At 36.8% G+C, this 17854-nt stretch overlaps 1 protein-coding gene and 1 pseudogene across 1 annotated transcript in view; one reads left to right on the top strand and one right to left on the bottom strand.

Annotated features, from left to right (window-relative positions):
- DNAH12 (dynein axonemal heavy chain 12) overlaps positions 1 to 17854 on the bottom strand; it is a 243907-nt gene that overhangs the window by 189907 nt on the left and 36146 nt on the right. Inside the window, exons 6-14 of the mRNA XM_044253319.1 lie at positions 16079 to 16268; positions 14434 to 14506; positions 13452 to 13610; positions 13050 to 13245; positions 9740 to 9928; positions 8901 to 9057; positions 8201 to 8292; positions 5927 to 6105; positions 4330 to 4465 (exon numbers count right to left, since the gene is read on the bottom strand). Of these exons, the coding sequence (XP_044109254.1) occupies positions 4330 to 4465; positions 5927 to 6105; positions 8201 to 8292; positions 8901 to 9057; positions 9740 to 9928; positions 13050 to 13245; positions 13452 to 13610; positions 14434 to 14506; positions 16079 to 16268 (1371 nt within the window). The remainder of the gene's footprint in view (positions 1 to 4329; positions 4466 to 5926; positions 6106 to 8200; positions 8293 to 8900; positions 9058 to 9739; positions 9929 to 13049; positions 13246 to 13451; positions 13611 to 14433; positions 14507 to 16078; positions 16269 to 17854) is intronic.
- Positions 102 to 639, top strand: LOC122909323 (annotated as a pseudogene).

Below are 17854 nucleotides of genomic sequence, written 5' to 3'. Positions count from 1 at the left end.
TCTCCCTTAGCCCCTCTCCCCCATCTCTCTCCCTCTTTCTCTCTCTCTCTCTCTCTCTTTCTCTAAAAAAAGGGGGGGGCGAACTCCTCCATTTCTCCACCATGGTGGATCAAGGTGAAAAGGAGAACCCCATGTGGGAACTTTGCATCTGCAAACTTTGCTTCAACATCTATGTTGGGGAGAGTAGAGACAGACTGACCTGGGCAGCCAAGATGCTGGAGCAGCTCACAGGCCAGACCCATGTGTTCTCCAAAGCTAGACACATTATTAGATCTTTCGGTGTCAGGAGAAATGAAAAGACTGCCTTGCCATCCACTGCACAGTCCGTGAGGCAAAGGCAGAAGAAATCCTGGAGAAATGTCTAAAGGTGTGAGAGTATGAGTCAAGAAAAAATAACTTCTCTGATATTGGAAACCTTGGCTTTGGGTCCAGGATCACATCAATCTGGGGATCAAATATGACTCAAGCATTGGTATCTATGGCGTGGTCTTCTATGTGGTGCTGGGTAGACCAGGTTTCGGTATTGCAGACAAGAAGCAAAGGCCAGGCTGCACTGGGGCCAAACACAGAATTAGGAAAGAGGAGGCCATGTGCTGGTTCAAGCAGAAGTATGATGGGATCATCCTTCCTGGCAAATAAATTCCCATTTCAATCCAAAAGGCTAATAAAAACTTTTGAGTGAGAAAAATAAAAAAAAAGCGGGGGGGGGGACATTATTCCATTTAACTGCATTAAAATAAAGGATTTCTATTCATCAAAAAACACCACTAAAAAGTTAAAATAAATCAGAGTAAAAAAAAAAAGGATGCTTACTAATAACATCTTCAAAACTACTACACGGAGAAGAACACTTAAAAAATTTTGTGTATACTTTATCATAATTAAACAAACAAACAAACAAAAAAAGCCTCTTACAAATCAATAGAAAAAGAGGGCACCTGGGTAGTTCAGTTAGCGATTACCTTCAGCTCTGGTCATAATCCCAGGGTCCTATAATTGAGCCCTGTGCTGGGATCCCTGCTCAGTGAGGAATCTGCTGCTCCCTCTGCCTCTCCCCGTGCTTGTCTGTCTCTCTCTCAAATAAATAAATAAAACCTTTAAAAAAAAAAAAAGAAAAAACACAAAACCCCAAAGAAAAATAGGTAAAACCATGTAAAGGCATTTCACAAAAGAGGAACTCTGAATAGTCAATAAGCATATGAAAAGTTTTGGAAAGGAGGAGGAGGTAAATAACTAAGAAAATAACAAGATTGAAAAATTCACCTCAAAAAAAGGGAACAAGAGGCAGTACTAACTGCCAGGAACCTACTCAGTATGGATACAAGTAAGATGTCAGAACCAGAGTTCAGAGTAACAATTATAAAGATAATAGCTGGGCTTGGAAAAAAAAAAAAACAACAACAACATAGAAGACAGTAGAGAATCCCGTTCTGAAGAAATTAAAGAACTAAAATCTAATAAAAGTGAAATTAAAAAGGCTACTAATGAAATGTAATAAAAAAATGGAGGCTTTAACTGCTAGGATACATGAGGCAGAAGAGAGAATTAGTGAAAATTAGTGATATAGAAGACCAAATGATGGAGAATAAAGAAGCTGAGAAAAAGAGAAATATACAACTACTGGATCATGAGGAGAGAATTCAAGAGATAAGTGATACCATAAAGTAAAACAATAATAGAATAATTGGGATTCCAGAAGAAGAAGAAAGAGAAGGGGGACAAAAGGTATATTGGAGCAAATTTGAGTTGAGAACGTCCCTAATCTATGGAAGGAAACAGGCATTCAAGTCCAGGAGGCACAGAGAACACCCCTCAAAATCAATAAAAATAGGCCAACACCTTAATAGTGAAACTTGCAAATCTCAGAGACAAAGATAAAATCCTGGAAGGAGCTCAGGACAGGAAGCCCATAACCTACAAGAGTACAAACATTAGAATGGAAGCAAACCTATCAACAGAGCAGGACAGAAAGGACTGGAATGATATATTCATGGTCCTAAATGAGAAAAATATGCGACCAAGAATACTTTATCAAGCTAGATGTCATTTAAAATAGGAGATTAAAAATATTCCAGGACAAACAGAAACTAAAAGAATTTGTGATCACTAAACCAGACCTGCAAGAAATATTAAAGGGGATCTTTTCAGTGAAAAGAGAGCCAAAAGTAAAATAGACCAGAAAGGAACAGAAACAGAGACTTTATGGGTAACACAGTGGCACTAAATTCATACCTTTCAATAGTTACTCTGAATGTAAATAGGCTAAATGCCCCAGCCAAAAGACAGGGTATCAGACTGGATTAAAAAAGCAAGACTGATATGCTGTCTGCAAGAGACTCATTTTAGACCCAAAGACACCTCCAGATTGAAAGTGAGGGAGTGGAAAACCATTGATCATGCTAATGGATATCAAAAGAAAGCTGAGATAGCAATCCTTCTATCAGACAAATAAGACTTTTTTTAATTCATTTTTTCTAAAGATTTTATTTATTTATTTGACAGACAGATTACAAGTAAGCAGAGAGGCAGGGCTTTCTCTCAGCAGAGAATCTGAACTCCCCACTGAGCAGAGTCTAATGCAGGGCTTGATCCCAGGATTCTGGGATCATGATCTAAGCTCAAGGCAGAGGCTTAACCCACTGAGCCACCCAGGTGCCCCCAGACAAATAAGATTTTAAACCAAAGACTGTAGACTATTGTCATATGTTACCTTCACAGTATAAAAAATACTTTTATAAAGCATAAGAAAAGTGTTCAAATTCTTCTGTTTCAAGAAAAAGCAAATTAGGGTGCCTGGGTGACTCAAGGTCAGCTAGGCATCTGCCTTCAGCTTGAGTCATGATACCAGGGTCCTGGGATCAAGCCCCACGTTCAACTCCCTGTTCAGCGGGGAACCTGCTTCCCCCTCTCCCACTGCTGCTCCCACTGCTTGTGCTCTCTCTCTTGCTGTCAATTAAATAAAATCTTTAAAAAAAAAGAAAATGCAAATTAAAAATACAATTATTTCCACCCAACAGAACAGAAATTTTTTTCTTTTTTAAATTTTTATTTAAATTCCAATTAGTTAGTATACAATATAATATAGTTTCAGGTGTATAATATACTAATTCAGTAATTCCATATATCACCCTGTGCTCATCACAACAAGTGCACTCCTTAATCCCCATTACCTATTTCACTCACCCCTCCCCACTCACCTCCCCCCTTGGTAACCATCAGTTTGTTCTCTATAGTTAAGAGAACAGCCTAGCAAATTTAAAATATCTCACAACAGCAAGCATAAGTAAGGGTGTAAAATAATAGGACTCTTAGGCACTGCTGATAGGAGTATAAAATTGGAACTACTTTAGAAAAGAGTTTTGCCTTAGCAAGTAAATGGGAAAGTAAATACATGTTATAATTCCTGGGAGAAATGCATGAATATATATACCAGGATACAGGTACAGAAATGTTCCCAGCAGCATTGCTATTAACAGCAAATATCCAGAACAATAAAACTAAAATAACAAATCATTACATGGTTATATAATAGTGAATATAAGAAAGCAATGAAAATAAAGTTAAGAAACAAGGGCATTACTAACATAATGTTGACAAGATTCAAAAGAATAGAAACAGTATGACTATTTATATAAAGATCTAAATGAGATAAAAATTAGTTATATTGATTAGGAATGCATATTTAAATGGTAAAACTCTACAGAAATGCAAGGAAGTGATTACTATAAAAGTCAGGATAGTGTTCACATCTAGGAAAAAGAGGAGACTGTGATGAGCTTCTAATGTGTTGGCAAGGTTCTACTTCTTCCCTGGGTGATAATTATGCAGTGTTTATAACATTTTAAATTACACAGTTTATGTTTTATGCAATTTGGGGTAGGTGTGTTATGTTTCATATTTTAAACAAAGAATTATAGTACAACATAGGTGAATGGATATATAATCTTGTGCTGGGGAAGGCATAAGCATACCAATAAATGCAGAAATCACAGAAGAAGGAAAAAAATTTTAAGACCATCTTGTTTGAGGATGCACACATAGCTGGTGAGACTAGGGAATAAAAATGTGTGATTACTGTAGAAACCAAGGGGAAACCTCTAGGGGAGAGAGAGAGAAGCAGTTAATGATCAGAAGGTCACATACAGAGGGATTCAAGGGTACAGGCAATAGCCTATTTCTTACCTTCAGTTATGGCAATATAAGTGGGCACTTTAAAACTTAGGTGTTTTTATGTTTTACACAATTTCAATATGTTTATCATATTTTTAAATAAAAAGAAACTAATTTAAAATATGTAAATTTAAAATATGTAAATCAAAAGATTCTTACCTTGATCCGTAAAACCAACTCTTGAATCCCTGTAGTCCGGGCTTTTTCTACATAAGATATCAGATCCATCATCTCTTCTGTTGTCTCAGGGACTTTTAATGCATGCTCTTTAATTGCTTCAAATTCACTGCAAATACTGACATAATACTCTGCTTTACTATGGTTATGGTAATTAATACTATATTATACTCAATACATTTTCATGTGGAAGTTATATTATATTAAATTTTTTTCTGCTGATCTCTTTAACTCTCTTGAATACCCAGTTAAGTAAGCAGTGTGAGACAGAGCATACTTAGGAATGCCTTTCTGATTCCAAAGCACAGGATTTCCTCACATTGCTTCTGGGAAAATAAACATACTAGCTAATATTGATTGAGTACCATGTTCTTTACAGAAGTTACAAACTAAGATTCTTTGGGGGCCAGACAGGCGCAACAAATAAGTTAAATGAGTTGGATGATGAGTTGCTTGTGCAGTGGATGAACCAACCAAAGGACACATTCCCTGTGTAAAACAAAAACTGCTTCTCAGCTCCATTTACTACTGAAGGCTCAACATGGCATGGTCTTCCCACACTTTCAAGAAAAGTAAAAGATCTGGAGTGTGTGTGTGTGTGTGTGTGTAAAAATCTTCTAATTTTGAAAGGTTGATAGCCAACTGAAAGTGTGTCTGAACAAAATGAAACACAGCATGAGACAAATAAAACTATTTGCAAGACCTATTCAGACAGCAGGCCACTGGTTTGTGAATCTGGTAGGCACTGCTGTCTCTACTTTACAGGTGACGAAAATAAGCTCAGTGACACAACAAGTAAATACTGGGGTCAGGAACAATCCCTGATCTTCCCAATATCATTGGAAGTCTATAGGTCCTCCATTTTCATGCAACCTGTATCCAAACACTGGTTTATTTCAATTTCTTTTTTTTTAATAATTCCAGGTTGCCTCAAAACAACTCTCACATAGTATCAAGCAAAAACCAGACCATTGAAACTACAAAGGAAACTTCTTAGGAGGCAGCTATGAGGGGCATCTGGGTGGCTCAGTCGGTTAAACGTCTGCCTTCAGCTTAGGTCATGATCCCAGGGTCCTGGATCAAGTCCCCTACTAGGCTCCCAGCTTGGTGGGGAGTCTGCTTCTCCCTCTGCCCCTCCCCACCACTCATGCTCCCTCTCTTGCAAAAATAAATATAATTTTTTTAAAAAAGGAAGCTACTATGAAGAGAAAGTTGTAAGTACTTATATTTTCATCTTTTTAAAAAAAATTTTTAAGTTAGTTAATTTATTTATTTATTCATCCATTCATTCATTTTAAGTAATCTCTCTACACCCAATGTGGGGATCAAACTCACAACCCCTTGGGGTACCAGGTGGTGGGTATTATAGAGGGCACAGCTTGCATGGAGCACTGGGTGTGGTGAAAAAATAATGAATACTTTGGGAAAAAAAAAAAAAAACTCACAACCCCAAGATGAAGAGTTGCATGCTCTTCCAACCGAGACAGCCAGATGACTCTTATAGTTTAAACAAGAGTTATATTAGTAAAATATTTCTTTTAGCCCTATAATTCTGAGTTTACCAATTACTTCTACTTACCTTTCATTTTCTTTTCTATGTTTTGAAGCTATGTCATTTAATAATATGTTTGCAAAGGTTTTCGCTTTGTTTGTTAGGCCTATCTTCAAATCTTCACAATCCAAACGCACCATAGGGAAATGAACCCACTGAGGCAAAAGCATTATTTCTGAGGCAAGACTGAAAAATCTTTCTATAAACTTAAAATTAAAAAAAAAACATTTAAAATTCAGATCCAAGCATATTACTTGCACACCTAAAAACCTTCAAAGCAAAGTACAAACTCTTGAGCAAAGATCCCCTAAAACTGTCCCACATGGCTCCAACTTACATTTCCAACTTCATATTCTAAATCTTTCATGTGTTGCATTTCTGTGTTACCTGTTCTACAGCTGTTTTTGGTTCATTTGATAGTCTCTGAACACCCCTAAACCCTTTTGGTCTTTGTTCATGTTGCAGTCCCTCTCTTCTCCACCTATAAACATTTACTTCAAAACCCAGCTTGGGGCGCCTGGGTGGCTCAGTGGGTTAAGCCGCTGCCTTTGGCTCCGGTTGTGGCAGGCGAGAATTCTACCACTGAACCACCAATGCTCGGCTCCGGTTGTGATCTCAGGGTCCTGGAATCGAGTTCCACGTCGGGCTCTCTGCTCAACAGGGAGCCTGCTTCCCTTCCTCTCTCTCTCTCTCTCTGCCTGCCTCTCTGCCTACTTGTGATCTCTCTTTCTCTCTCTCTCTCTGTCAAATAAATAAATCTTTAAAAAAAAAAAACCCAGCTCACTTTTCACTTTTTCAAGAAACCTTCACCAATCTGGGGTGCCTGGGTGGCTCAGTGGGTTAAATCCCCTACCTTCAGCTTAGGTCATGATCCCAGAGTCCTGGGATCAAGCTCCAAATCGGGCTCTCTGCTCGGTGGGGAGCCTGCTTCCCCCTTTCTCTCTCTGCCTGCCTCTCTGCCTACTTGTGGTCTCTCTTCCGTCAAAATAAATAAACAGAAAATCTTTTTTAAAAAGAAAGAAAGAAAGAAACCTTCACCAATCTTCCAAAGCAAAAACAATCATTCCCTCGTCTTTGCTTCCACAACACTTTGTTCACATTTCCATTCAAGTACTTATCTCCACATATCATCTTTGTTACTCCTATGTCTGGATTCTAGGACAAATTAAAGCTCCTGAAGACAATGTGTATGTATTATTTATCTTTATGCTACCAAAATCTTGCTAGGTGTCTGAATATAATTGCTGAAGCAATGAATGAATAAATGAATCACTAAAGAAATTATTTGGTGTGGCTATCAGACACATGAAAAAATGTTCATCATCACTAGCCATCAGGGAGATTCAAATTAAAACCACATTGAGATACCACCTTACACCAGTTAGAATGGCCAAAATTAGCAAGACAGGAAACAACATGTGTTGGAGAGGATGTGGAGAAAGGGGAACCCTCTTACACTGTTGGTGGGAATGCAAGTTGGTGCAACCACTTTGAAGAACAGTGTGGAGACTCCTCAAGAAATTAAAAATAGAACTTCCCTATGACCCTGTAATTGCACTACTGGGTATTTACCCCAAAGTTACAGATGTAGTGAAAAGAAGGGCCATCTCTACCCCAATGTTTATAGCAGCAATGGCCACAGTCACTGGAAACTGTGGAAAGAATCAACAATGGACGAAGGGATAAGGAAGATGTGGTCCATATATGCTATGGAGTATTATGCCTCCATCAGAAAGGATGAATACCCAACTTTTGTAGCAACATGGATGGGACTGGAAGAGATTATGCTGAGTGAAATAAGTCAAGCAGAGAGAGTTAAGTATCATATGGTTTCACTTGTGGAGCATAACAAATAACATGAAGGACATAGGGAGATGGAGAGGAGATGGGAGTTGAGGGAAATTGGAAGGGGAGGTGAACCATGAGAGACTATGGACTCTGAAAAACAATCTAAGGGTTTTGAAAGGGCAGGGGGCAGGAGGTTGGGGGAGCCAGGTGGTGGGTATTAAGGAGGGCACGTATTGCATGGAGCACTGGGTGTGGTACAAAAACAATAAATTCTATTATGCTGAAAAGAAATGTTTTTAAAAATGCAAACAAACAAAAAAAAGAAATTATTTGGTGAATATATAAGCTTAATAAAATCACATTCTGAGTAAGAAATTCCAATAACTTTAATTGGAGCATTTACTTTCCAGGAAAAAAAAAACCCTAATTTAAAAAAAGAAAGTATAAAAATAAATAAATAAAAATAAAAAAAGAAAGTCAAAGGCATTAATGAAAAACAGAATTACCACTTACTTCTGTGTATTCATCAAAAGTATGATCTTCCGCCTGAAAAGTCTCTATCATCTTATCTGCTGTTCCATCAAGAAGCCAATTGTATTTTTCAACTGAAAATTAATAACCTAATTTAAATTCAATAAGAAGACCCATTCAAAATAAAGTGCTTTTTGATATGATTTTGGAAAGAAGCAGACTATTTAATCAAATATTATTAATGGAGAATTAAATGTATTAATAGGGATAGAATAAAATAAACTTAACAGGAAAACCAGGTTAAATATGGCATTTTAAAATAAAGATAATAGTGTATGCATTGATCTTACAATAACTTAGAGTTTCAGATAAGCCAATTAATAGAAGATTTTGATTAAGAAAATGTCAAATAACTATCTTGACCCATACACACTTAAAGAGACTATAGAACAAGCTGCAGTCTCTTCAAAACTATTCTTCAAAATTATCTTAATTTAAACCTTGATTTAGCTTTCTCTTTATTCCAGCATCTCTTCTATCTGCTTTTTTGCTTTATTACTCTGATCCTGTTAACATTCACCCTTTGGACTAAACAACAGAATTCAAGTTTGATTCTGCCAAAAGCCATGCCAATGATAACTTCTGGCTCTTCTTACTTTTTTCATGACATCCCCTGACAACCAAAAATAAAAGTGGTATTCTTTTATGATAAGAGGTATAATATTACATATATGATATATACCGTATGTCTCATAATGTTTTCTTGCGCCTTCTAAGTTATGATGTATTGCCAACTTCAGTGTAGTAAGAGCCCATTCTAACACATGTTCAGGAAGTTGTGTGTCAAGATTTACAGTTGGTGAAGTTCCTGATAGCCAAGAAGGAACTGTTTGGACATTCTAACAAAAATTAAAATGACAGTTTATGAAATACATATCTATTCAATTTGTCTAGACATCGATCTTATACAATATTTTTAAACATTCTGTTCAGATTTCAGTGGTCCAAAAAAAAGATAACCTAATGCAAAATCATGATTTAAAATTGTATAGTTTGAGGCACCTGGCTCAGTCGATTGAGCGTGCAACTCCTGTTCTCAGGGGTGGGGAGTTTGAGCCCCATGTTGGGTGTAGAGATTACTTAAAAGTAAAATCTTAAAAGTAATAAAATAAAATAAAATTGTATAGTTTGTAGTATAATATAAAAACTTGAGTTAGTTTTCTATCATTCAACAAGTACTTATTGAATTACTATAATGTCTAAGTGATTCTACTAGAAAGTAGAGAAAACAAACATGAGAAGGATCTAGTCCTGAAGAAGCTCACAACTATGTAGGGAAGATGGAATGGGCACATAAATATCAATTCCTAATGGTAATAAAAGTTCTAAGAAGGAAAACAACATTTTTAGTCAGGGAACTTTATCAAAGAGAAAGCACTTTCTAATTTAAAATTACTTACAGGATGGAAATAAAACAGTTGTAATATTTTATGCACATGTTCACTTTATGGTTTCAACATCATTTAAAATTTTGAAAGAGACCCATATAAAGAAACCAAGTGCATAAGGATGGCATAATACCTGCAGAGCTTCAGTTATCCGCTCTACCAAACCCAAAACAACATCTTCCAAATCTTGAAAGGTAGGATAAAATTCCATTTTATCATCATCAAATGTTAGTTCCATCTTAAATATTGGCAGCCCACATTGATCTTCTTGGTCAAAGAGTTTCACGAATCCTTCTACAGTTCTCTTTAAGAAATCCTTTAGCTGCATGATATCATAAATTATTACTTTAGAATGTACAAATCCAACCTTTAGTTCGAAATCAGTGAGCTATTCTCTACAATTAAGCTATCAGTCCATTAAGTCCTCAAAATTTTCTTCATTCAAAACAATATGTTCCTAATAAATTTTGTCTAAAATAATAAATAGAATAATATATACAAACTTTAATTTTTTTTGAATAGCAACAATCTTAATATGGCAACTAGAATTTCCCATATTCTTTAGTCATTCTTTCCATGACACAGAAAACATTTCAGAAAACTAAACAGCATGGTGAAGACTAATGGGAGGAGAGGCTGGACACCTGAGGGTGAGGATGTTATGAAGGGACATGCACATGAGGTGAGGGACAGTGGTATGCTAGCTATCTCCTAGTGTCAACTATTAAATATTCAAAACTTCTATGAGCCAGTTACTAAACCTTGGATGACTAAAAATCACCATGGTGGGAATATTTACACCAGGAAATTGGCAAACACTACAAATTAGGACTTTTCTTCCCCAGCCTCAACACCAGATTTCCAGCACATCACTAGGTGAGGGTGAAGCTACTGGAACTTCAAAATGTGCACAGTAAGTTACCAAAGGATAAATAATGTATTCTTTTTTTTTAAAGATTTTATTTTAGAGAGATGGTGGGGAGGGGCAAAGGGAGAGAGAATCTCAAGCAGACTCCACACTGAATGCAGAGTTGGACTCCATCTCACAACCCTGAGATCATGACTTGAGTTGAAACCCAGCATAGAATGCTCAACTGACTAAGCCACCCAGGTGCCCCCAAATAATGTATTCTTATGTAGAAACCAGCTATTGGAAATTTAGCCAAGCAGATAAATACAGGTCTAAAACCATCTTCCAAATGTTCTTCATCTCTACTTCTTATCAAATAATTATAGTTCTCTGAAGAGGATAAAGGTAAAAAGGAAATATTGTATATTAATTACAGGGTTATATACTAGATATTAAATGTGTCCTTTTAAGGGTATATTGAAAAATTTATGGAATCTTTGGAGATATTTTCTAAAAGGGAAAGTTTTTTTAAGATTTTATTTATTTATTTGACAGTGAGAGAGATCACAAGTAGGCAGAGAGGAGGAAGCAGGCTCCCTGCTGAGCAGAGAGCCTGATGCGGGACTTGATCTCAGGACCCTGAGATCATGACCTGAGTCAAAGGCAGAGGCTTTAACCCACTAAGCCACCCAGGTGCCCCTAAAAGGGAAAGTTTTTATTCAAAATTATTTTTTTAAACTGTATTCCCACAATGGTAAAAATTTAAGAAGCCCATAAATATAAAATTAATATAAATTAATATTTTCTTTGAAGATGATCAATTCCATTTCAAGTCAAGATTTTACTGAGGAAAAAATGAGAATCAACCAACTTGTGATTTCATATGTTCAAAAATGTATTACGGTAGTTCTTTGTTAATATTCTCCAATAAAGCTGTGGATAATTAGTTCATAGACTTTCAGCATGAGCCCAGTAATCATTTATAAAATTGACACATACTTCTAGATTTTCTTTTCATTTTAGATTGCTTCAGATATTGCTTCAAAAATGAAGTATTTTTATGCTAAAGTAATTTAAATTAAAATTATGGTAAAAAAATTTTTCTTACTTTATTTCAAAACAATTACCTAGCATTACGTCTAAATAGAATCTTATTTAAAATAATAAACTAAAACATCAGTTTTAAATTCAACACCCCAAAAATGAATGATCCAATTAAGAAATAAGCAGAAGACAAAGACATTTTTCTAAAGAAGACATAATGAAAATATGCTCAACATCAAGGATCATCAGAGAAATACAAATCAAAACTACAATGAGATATCACCTCACACCTGTCAGAATGGCTAAAGTCAAGAACATAAGAAACAACAGCTGTTGGGGAGGATGTGGAGAAAGGGGAATCATGCACTGTTGGTGGAAATGCAAACTGGTGCAACCACTGTGGAAAACAGTATGGGGGTTCCTCAGAAAGTTAAAAATAGAACTACCCTACAATGCAGCAATTGCACTATGAGGCATTTATTCAAAGAATAAAAAAATACTAATTTAAAGGGATACATGCACCCTGATGTTTATAATAGCACTGTCTACAACAGTCAAATTATGGAAGCAGGGGCGCCTGGGTGGCTCAGTGGGTTAAGCCGCTGCCTTAGGCTCAGGTCATGATCTCAGGGTCCTGGGATCGAGCCCCACATCGGGCTCTCTGCTCAGCAGGGAGCATGCTTCCCTTCCTCTCTCTCTCTGCCTGCCTCTCTGCCTACTTGTGATCTCTGTCTGTCGGATAAATAAATAAAATCTTTAAAAAAAAAATTATGGAAGCAGCCCAAGTGTTCATAGACAGATAAAAGGATAAAGACAATATGGTGTATGTATGTGTATGTATATGCATGCATGTATATATAGGGGAATATATACATGATAGAATATTACTCAGCCATAAAAAAGAATGAAATCTTGCCATTTGCAATGACCTGGATGGAGCTAGAGAGTATAATGCTAAGTGAAATAAGTCAGTCAGAGAAACAGAGATATTAGATACCATACAATTTCACTCATCTGTAGAATTTAAGAAAAAAAAATGAGCAAAGGAGGGTAAAAAGAGAGGCAAACCAAGAACAGACTCTTAACTATAAAGAACAAATTGATGGTTGCCAGAGGGGAGGGGCGTGGAAGAATGGATTAAATAGGTGATGGGGATTAAGGAGGGCATCCTGAGCACTGGGTGATGTATGGAAGTGCCGAATCATTATATTGTACATCTGAAACTAATACAATACTGTATATTAACTAACTGGAATTTAAATAAAAACTTAACAAATAATAAAGTAAAATAACAAACTAATCTTTTTTTTTTTTTTAAAGATTTTATTTATTTATTTGACAGAGAGAGATCACAAGCAGGCAGAGAGGCAGGCAGAGAGAGAGGAGGAAGCAGGCTCCCTGCTGAGCAGAGAGCCCGATGCGGGCCTCGATCCCAGGACCCTGAGATCATGACCTGAGCCGAAGGCAGCGGCTTAACCCACTGAGCCACCCAGGCGCCCCAAACTAATCTTATTAACATTATTATTTCAGATGTATAGAACAAATTTACCTGATTTGACATAAGTGTGGAAACACAGTTATAGAATGCATCCAATTTTTCAGGTTTGATGGCATCTAGAGTTTCCTTCTTGGTAAAAAGACTTATAACCTTTGGATACCATGTGCTCATTATTTTCTCTTCTGCCTTTCTAGCTTGTATTGATAGATCATTTTTCAGTGATTCACAATCAATTGGCCCTTTAGCTCTATTTATGAGAAAAGTAAAAATTATTTAAAGCAAATGATAAATACTGGTCTTCATACACAATTCTTTAAAAATAAGATAAAATTTTTTAATCTAAAGAAAATTTCACAAGACTTAACAGTTTTAAAATGTATATAGTCAAAATGTAAAGACTCAAGTAGGAGACATTCAAATCTTAAATGTTAATTAATAAATAGGAGATTTTACCTAATCCCCGTTAAATCTAGCAAAACTGAATTGGAAAACGTTGTGTAACCAAGATCCAGCAATATTTTCATAGTTGGATGAACAATGTGCAAATTAGCTGATATTTGATTTCTTGTCTGCACATAGCTGGAATGCCAAGGATTAGAATAATCCAGTCCTCTGGAAAAGCAAAACACCATATCAAACAGGATTCAAACAGGCTCTAAATTTTAGGAAGTAAAATTATGACATGGAATTAGTATAAAGCAAGAGAAGATGAAAATATGGTCAGCAATGGAAGCTTTAGGAGTCATGAATGTAATAAAAATGCATCAAGATCTTGAAAGCACATTATCTTCAGAGAGGACAGAGACCACCTGTCTGATGAGCAGACTGATGAGCCAGGAGGGAGTGCCCTGCTAACTTCCACTGTGTTCTGGCCCAATTAGTTACCTTGGGTAGAGATAAATGAACTCAGTCCTTGGGACTGGAGAAAAGGGATGAAGAAATCTGTCTGGCATACACCAAAGATTACTTAAGGCTAAGTTGACCTAAATTTTCTGTAAAGGTCCCCCTAATTGTGTAAACAGCAAATAGACAAGTTCAGAGCAAGGATAACTTTAGGGGAAAAAAAGAACAGTAGTGTTACTTTTTAGATGTATTCAAAATACCTTTGAGCTTCACAGTTCTAGACTTAAATGTAAGATCAGCTTATTTTCAATCTGTTATCAAAACCTAGATGCAATTCTGTTTTTAAAATAACTTACTGGGGCATCTGAGAGTCTCAGTTGGTTGAGTCTCCAATTCTTGATTTAGGCTGGGGTCATGATCTCGGGGTTGTGGGAACAATCTGAGCACTGGGCCCCATGCTGGGCAGGGAGTCCTCTTGGGATTCATTCTTTCCCCCCCGCCCGCCTCTCCCTCTGCTCATGTGCGTGCTCTCTCTTGCTCTCTCTCTAAAATAAATAAATAAATCTTTAACTAATAATAATAATTTACTCACTCAGGGGATTTAGGTAAAGGGCCTCCTTCATCTTCAAGCCATTTAACTGGAGGTTTCACAAGAACACTCCTCACTAAAATACATATATGTATTAATATTTATTGAAAACCTTTGCAAATCCTACTCAAACAAAAGTTTCTAACTTTTGATATTGAAGAATATAGTTTATTGAGCATTAAAATGAGTAGAAGAAAAAATTCCTTTATTTGAAAAAAAATCAAGTGCTTGGTACTAGTTTGGTATTATTTTGGGTGTGAATTCAGATAGAGTAAAGCTTTAAGTTTTGGGGGTTTTTTGCATTCTATCTACTAAAAGGCCACTTAAGAAAACTTATTCCAGGGACACCTGGATGGCTCAGTCAGTTGAGCATCTGCCTTTGGCTCGGGTCATGATCCCAGGGTCTTTGAATCGAGTCCCTCACAAAGCTCCTTGCTCAGGGGGGAGTGTACTTCTCCCTCTGCCTGCCGCTCCCCCTGCTTGTGTGCTCGCTCTCTCTCTCTGACAAATGAGTAAAATCTTTAAAAAAAAAAAAAAAGAAAGAAAAGAAAACCTGTTCCAATAAAAATTGCAAATGTTAAATCTCTAATAAACTTCCCTAAATACAGTAATTTTTTTTAAGATTTTATTTATTTATTTGACAGAAAGAGATCACAAGTAGGCAAAGAGGCAGGCAGAGAGAGAGGAGGAAGCAGGCTCCCTGCTGAGCAGAGAGCCCGATGCGGGACTCGATCCCAGGACCCTGAGATCATGACCTGAGCCGAAGGCAGCGGCTTAACCCACTGAGCCACCCAGGCGCCCCCTAAATACAGTAATATTTTTAATAATTCTGTAATCAGGGGCGCCTGGGTGGCTCAGTGGGTTAAAGCCTCTGCCTTCGGCTCAGGTCATGGTCTCAGGGTCCTGGGATCCAGCCCCACATCTGGCTCTCTGCTTGGCAGGGAAAGTGCTTCCTCCTCTCTCTCCTGCCTGCCTCTCTGACTACTTGTGATCTGTCTGTCAAATAAATAAATAAAAATCTTTAAAAAATTCTGTAAACAATATAACTATACCCATAAAGACAAAGAGAAAAATCAAAAAGTTATTAGCTAATAAGCACATAAAAATTACACAAAGTTCCCTTGAGTTACAAAGATTCTGATCAGATAATAAGCTCAAAATAAAAACTTTTTTTAAAGTAGATTTCATTTTTTTAAAAGGTATCTCTACACCCAACGTGGGGCTTGAACCTACAACCCCAAAATCAAGATTTGCACACTCTACTGACTGAGCCAACCACGTACCCCTCAAAATAAAACTTTAAATTAAAATAATATCTAAGGGGGCGCCTGGGTGGCTCAGTGGGTTAAAGCCTCTGCTTTCGGCTCAGGTCATGATCCCAGGGTCCTGGGATCGAGCCCCACATCCGGCTCTCTGCTCAGCAGGGAGCCTGCATCCCCCTCTCTCTGCCTGCCTCTCTGCCTACTTGTGATCTCTGTCTGTCAAATAAATAAATAAATAAAAATCTTTTTAAAAATAAAATAAAATAATATCTAAGAAATACATAAAGCTAAATACATAGATATTCATTATTCATATTTCTACTTTTGAATAGGAGGAGTGGAGAACAAAAGTCAAAGAAGCTTGATGTGTGTTAAATGCTACTTACCCAGATACCTCTTCATGCTGTTTTCAAAGTCACTTGACACCTCACTTATGAGACTATTCATGAGTTCTTCTCTTTCTTTCCCTTCCTTTAAAGACTCAGGTATCAGCATTAACATGTGATCCAGCCATTCCTGCTGAATAGGTACTATAGGACTGCTTTCTACACACTGCTTCATATAAATATAGTTTAACTGAGAATATAATAAGAAAAAATTAAGTGTTCTTTTTTTTAACATCTTAATTTTATTTTTTTTCAGTGTTCCAAGATTCATGGTGTAGTATTTCAGTGTAACTCCTGAGCTCTGTCTATTCAAGACAACATTTTTTTCAGAATAGAAGTATTCTGAAAAAATAACATGTTTTCAGAATAAAAACCTTTACCCAAAAGTATGCCCTATAAAGAAGCCTTTTTTTTAAGTGCTCAGTTTATATTTATTGAATGAATAAGAATTAGAAATTGGGACCAAAGAGTGGGCTAGGGAAGCTGGGTGTGACCATGTGTTATCCACTCAAACATTGAAATATTTAGCATTAATCCACTAAACAGTCAGAAATTGGCAACTATGAACCCTAGCACAAAGGTACACAATTGATAAAACAATCAAGAAGGACAGGAAACAACACAATAAATTATGGGTGAATATTATTAAATATTTTAGAATATTTAATCACACTGATTATTTTAAAATATTACCAAGGTTGTTCCCCTCCCCAATCTGCATGTTACACTTGAGAAAACTAATCTTGTGATAATCCCTTCACTCAAACCAGGGTTGAAGCCTAAGGTTTTCTGTATTAAAATACATGTAAATGCAAATCCATCAGTATCTTAAACATACAATAGAAATGAATTAGGTTGTCTTTAATATTTAAGAGTGTACTATGAGTTTAACATGTAAGCTTGCTGGGACTTTCTGAATAGGAATACAGTATTGTAAAACAAAAGATAAATAATGTCTCATCTAGGGAAAAAATATGACCTTCTTATGGGTAATATGTGTGTGGTTTAAAAGGAGAACAGAATAATGGTTAAGAAAAAAGAAAGAGGAGAAAAGACTATAGGGTGTGGATAAGAACAGAAATGTAACAGCTAAATGAAACCAGAAGAAACAGAGAGGGCCTCTAATACAGCATACCCAAGTGGTAGGGCAAGAACAGAACCAATTTAATCTGGAGGGAGCCATGAGAATAGAGTAAGAACTAACTGGTTACCTCCAGGATAGTGTGAGATAATCACAAAAACAAATTGATTTAGGCAAACCAGAGCCTCAAGCAGGAAAGGACCCTGGTTTCCTGGAGACTAAGAGAGGGGACTGAAGGGAATGGAGAGCCTGGGGTAGTAGTACAAACAGAAGTTCATAGCCTCAAAGGTTTCAAATAGGGAAATCTAGAGAGTAACAGGAATTAGGAAGAGGAGAAAGGGATTATTTAGAACATTTATGTTGGGCAAAGGGCTCTAAGCAATTTGGACCTCCACTTCTGATGGACATCAACAACAAAAGCTGGTGTCCCTGCATTTCATGTTATGGTTCCATGGCTAACCTGTGATCACAACCACTCTGCACCCTGGATGAAAGCAGTCAGGGCTGGAGGAGAGAGCCCTGCCAAGGAAGTGAAGGCAGGGTGGCAAGACTAGAGGTTCTTCCCACTGGACCCTACGTAGTGGCAGTCAAAATGGATTTCTAGCAGGTAACATGTCATATACTTCATAAAAGGGGCTTTGTAGATGAATATAGATGAGGGAACTAGGTACAAAATGCAATCCCTCAGCTTTTCA

This window comes from Neovison vison, chromosome 6 (genome assembly GCF_020171115.1).
Source record: "Neovison vison isolate M4711 chromosome 6, ASM_NN_V1, whole genome shotgun sequence".
NCBI lineage: Eukaryota > Metazoa > Chordata > Mammalia > Carnivora > Mustelidae > Neogale > Neogale vison.
Note: the sequence above shows the minus strand (reverse complement) of the source record. Positions and strands in the feature narration are given on the sequence as shown.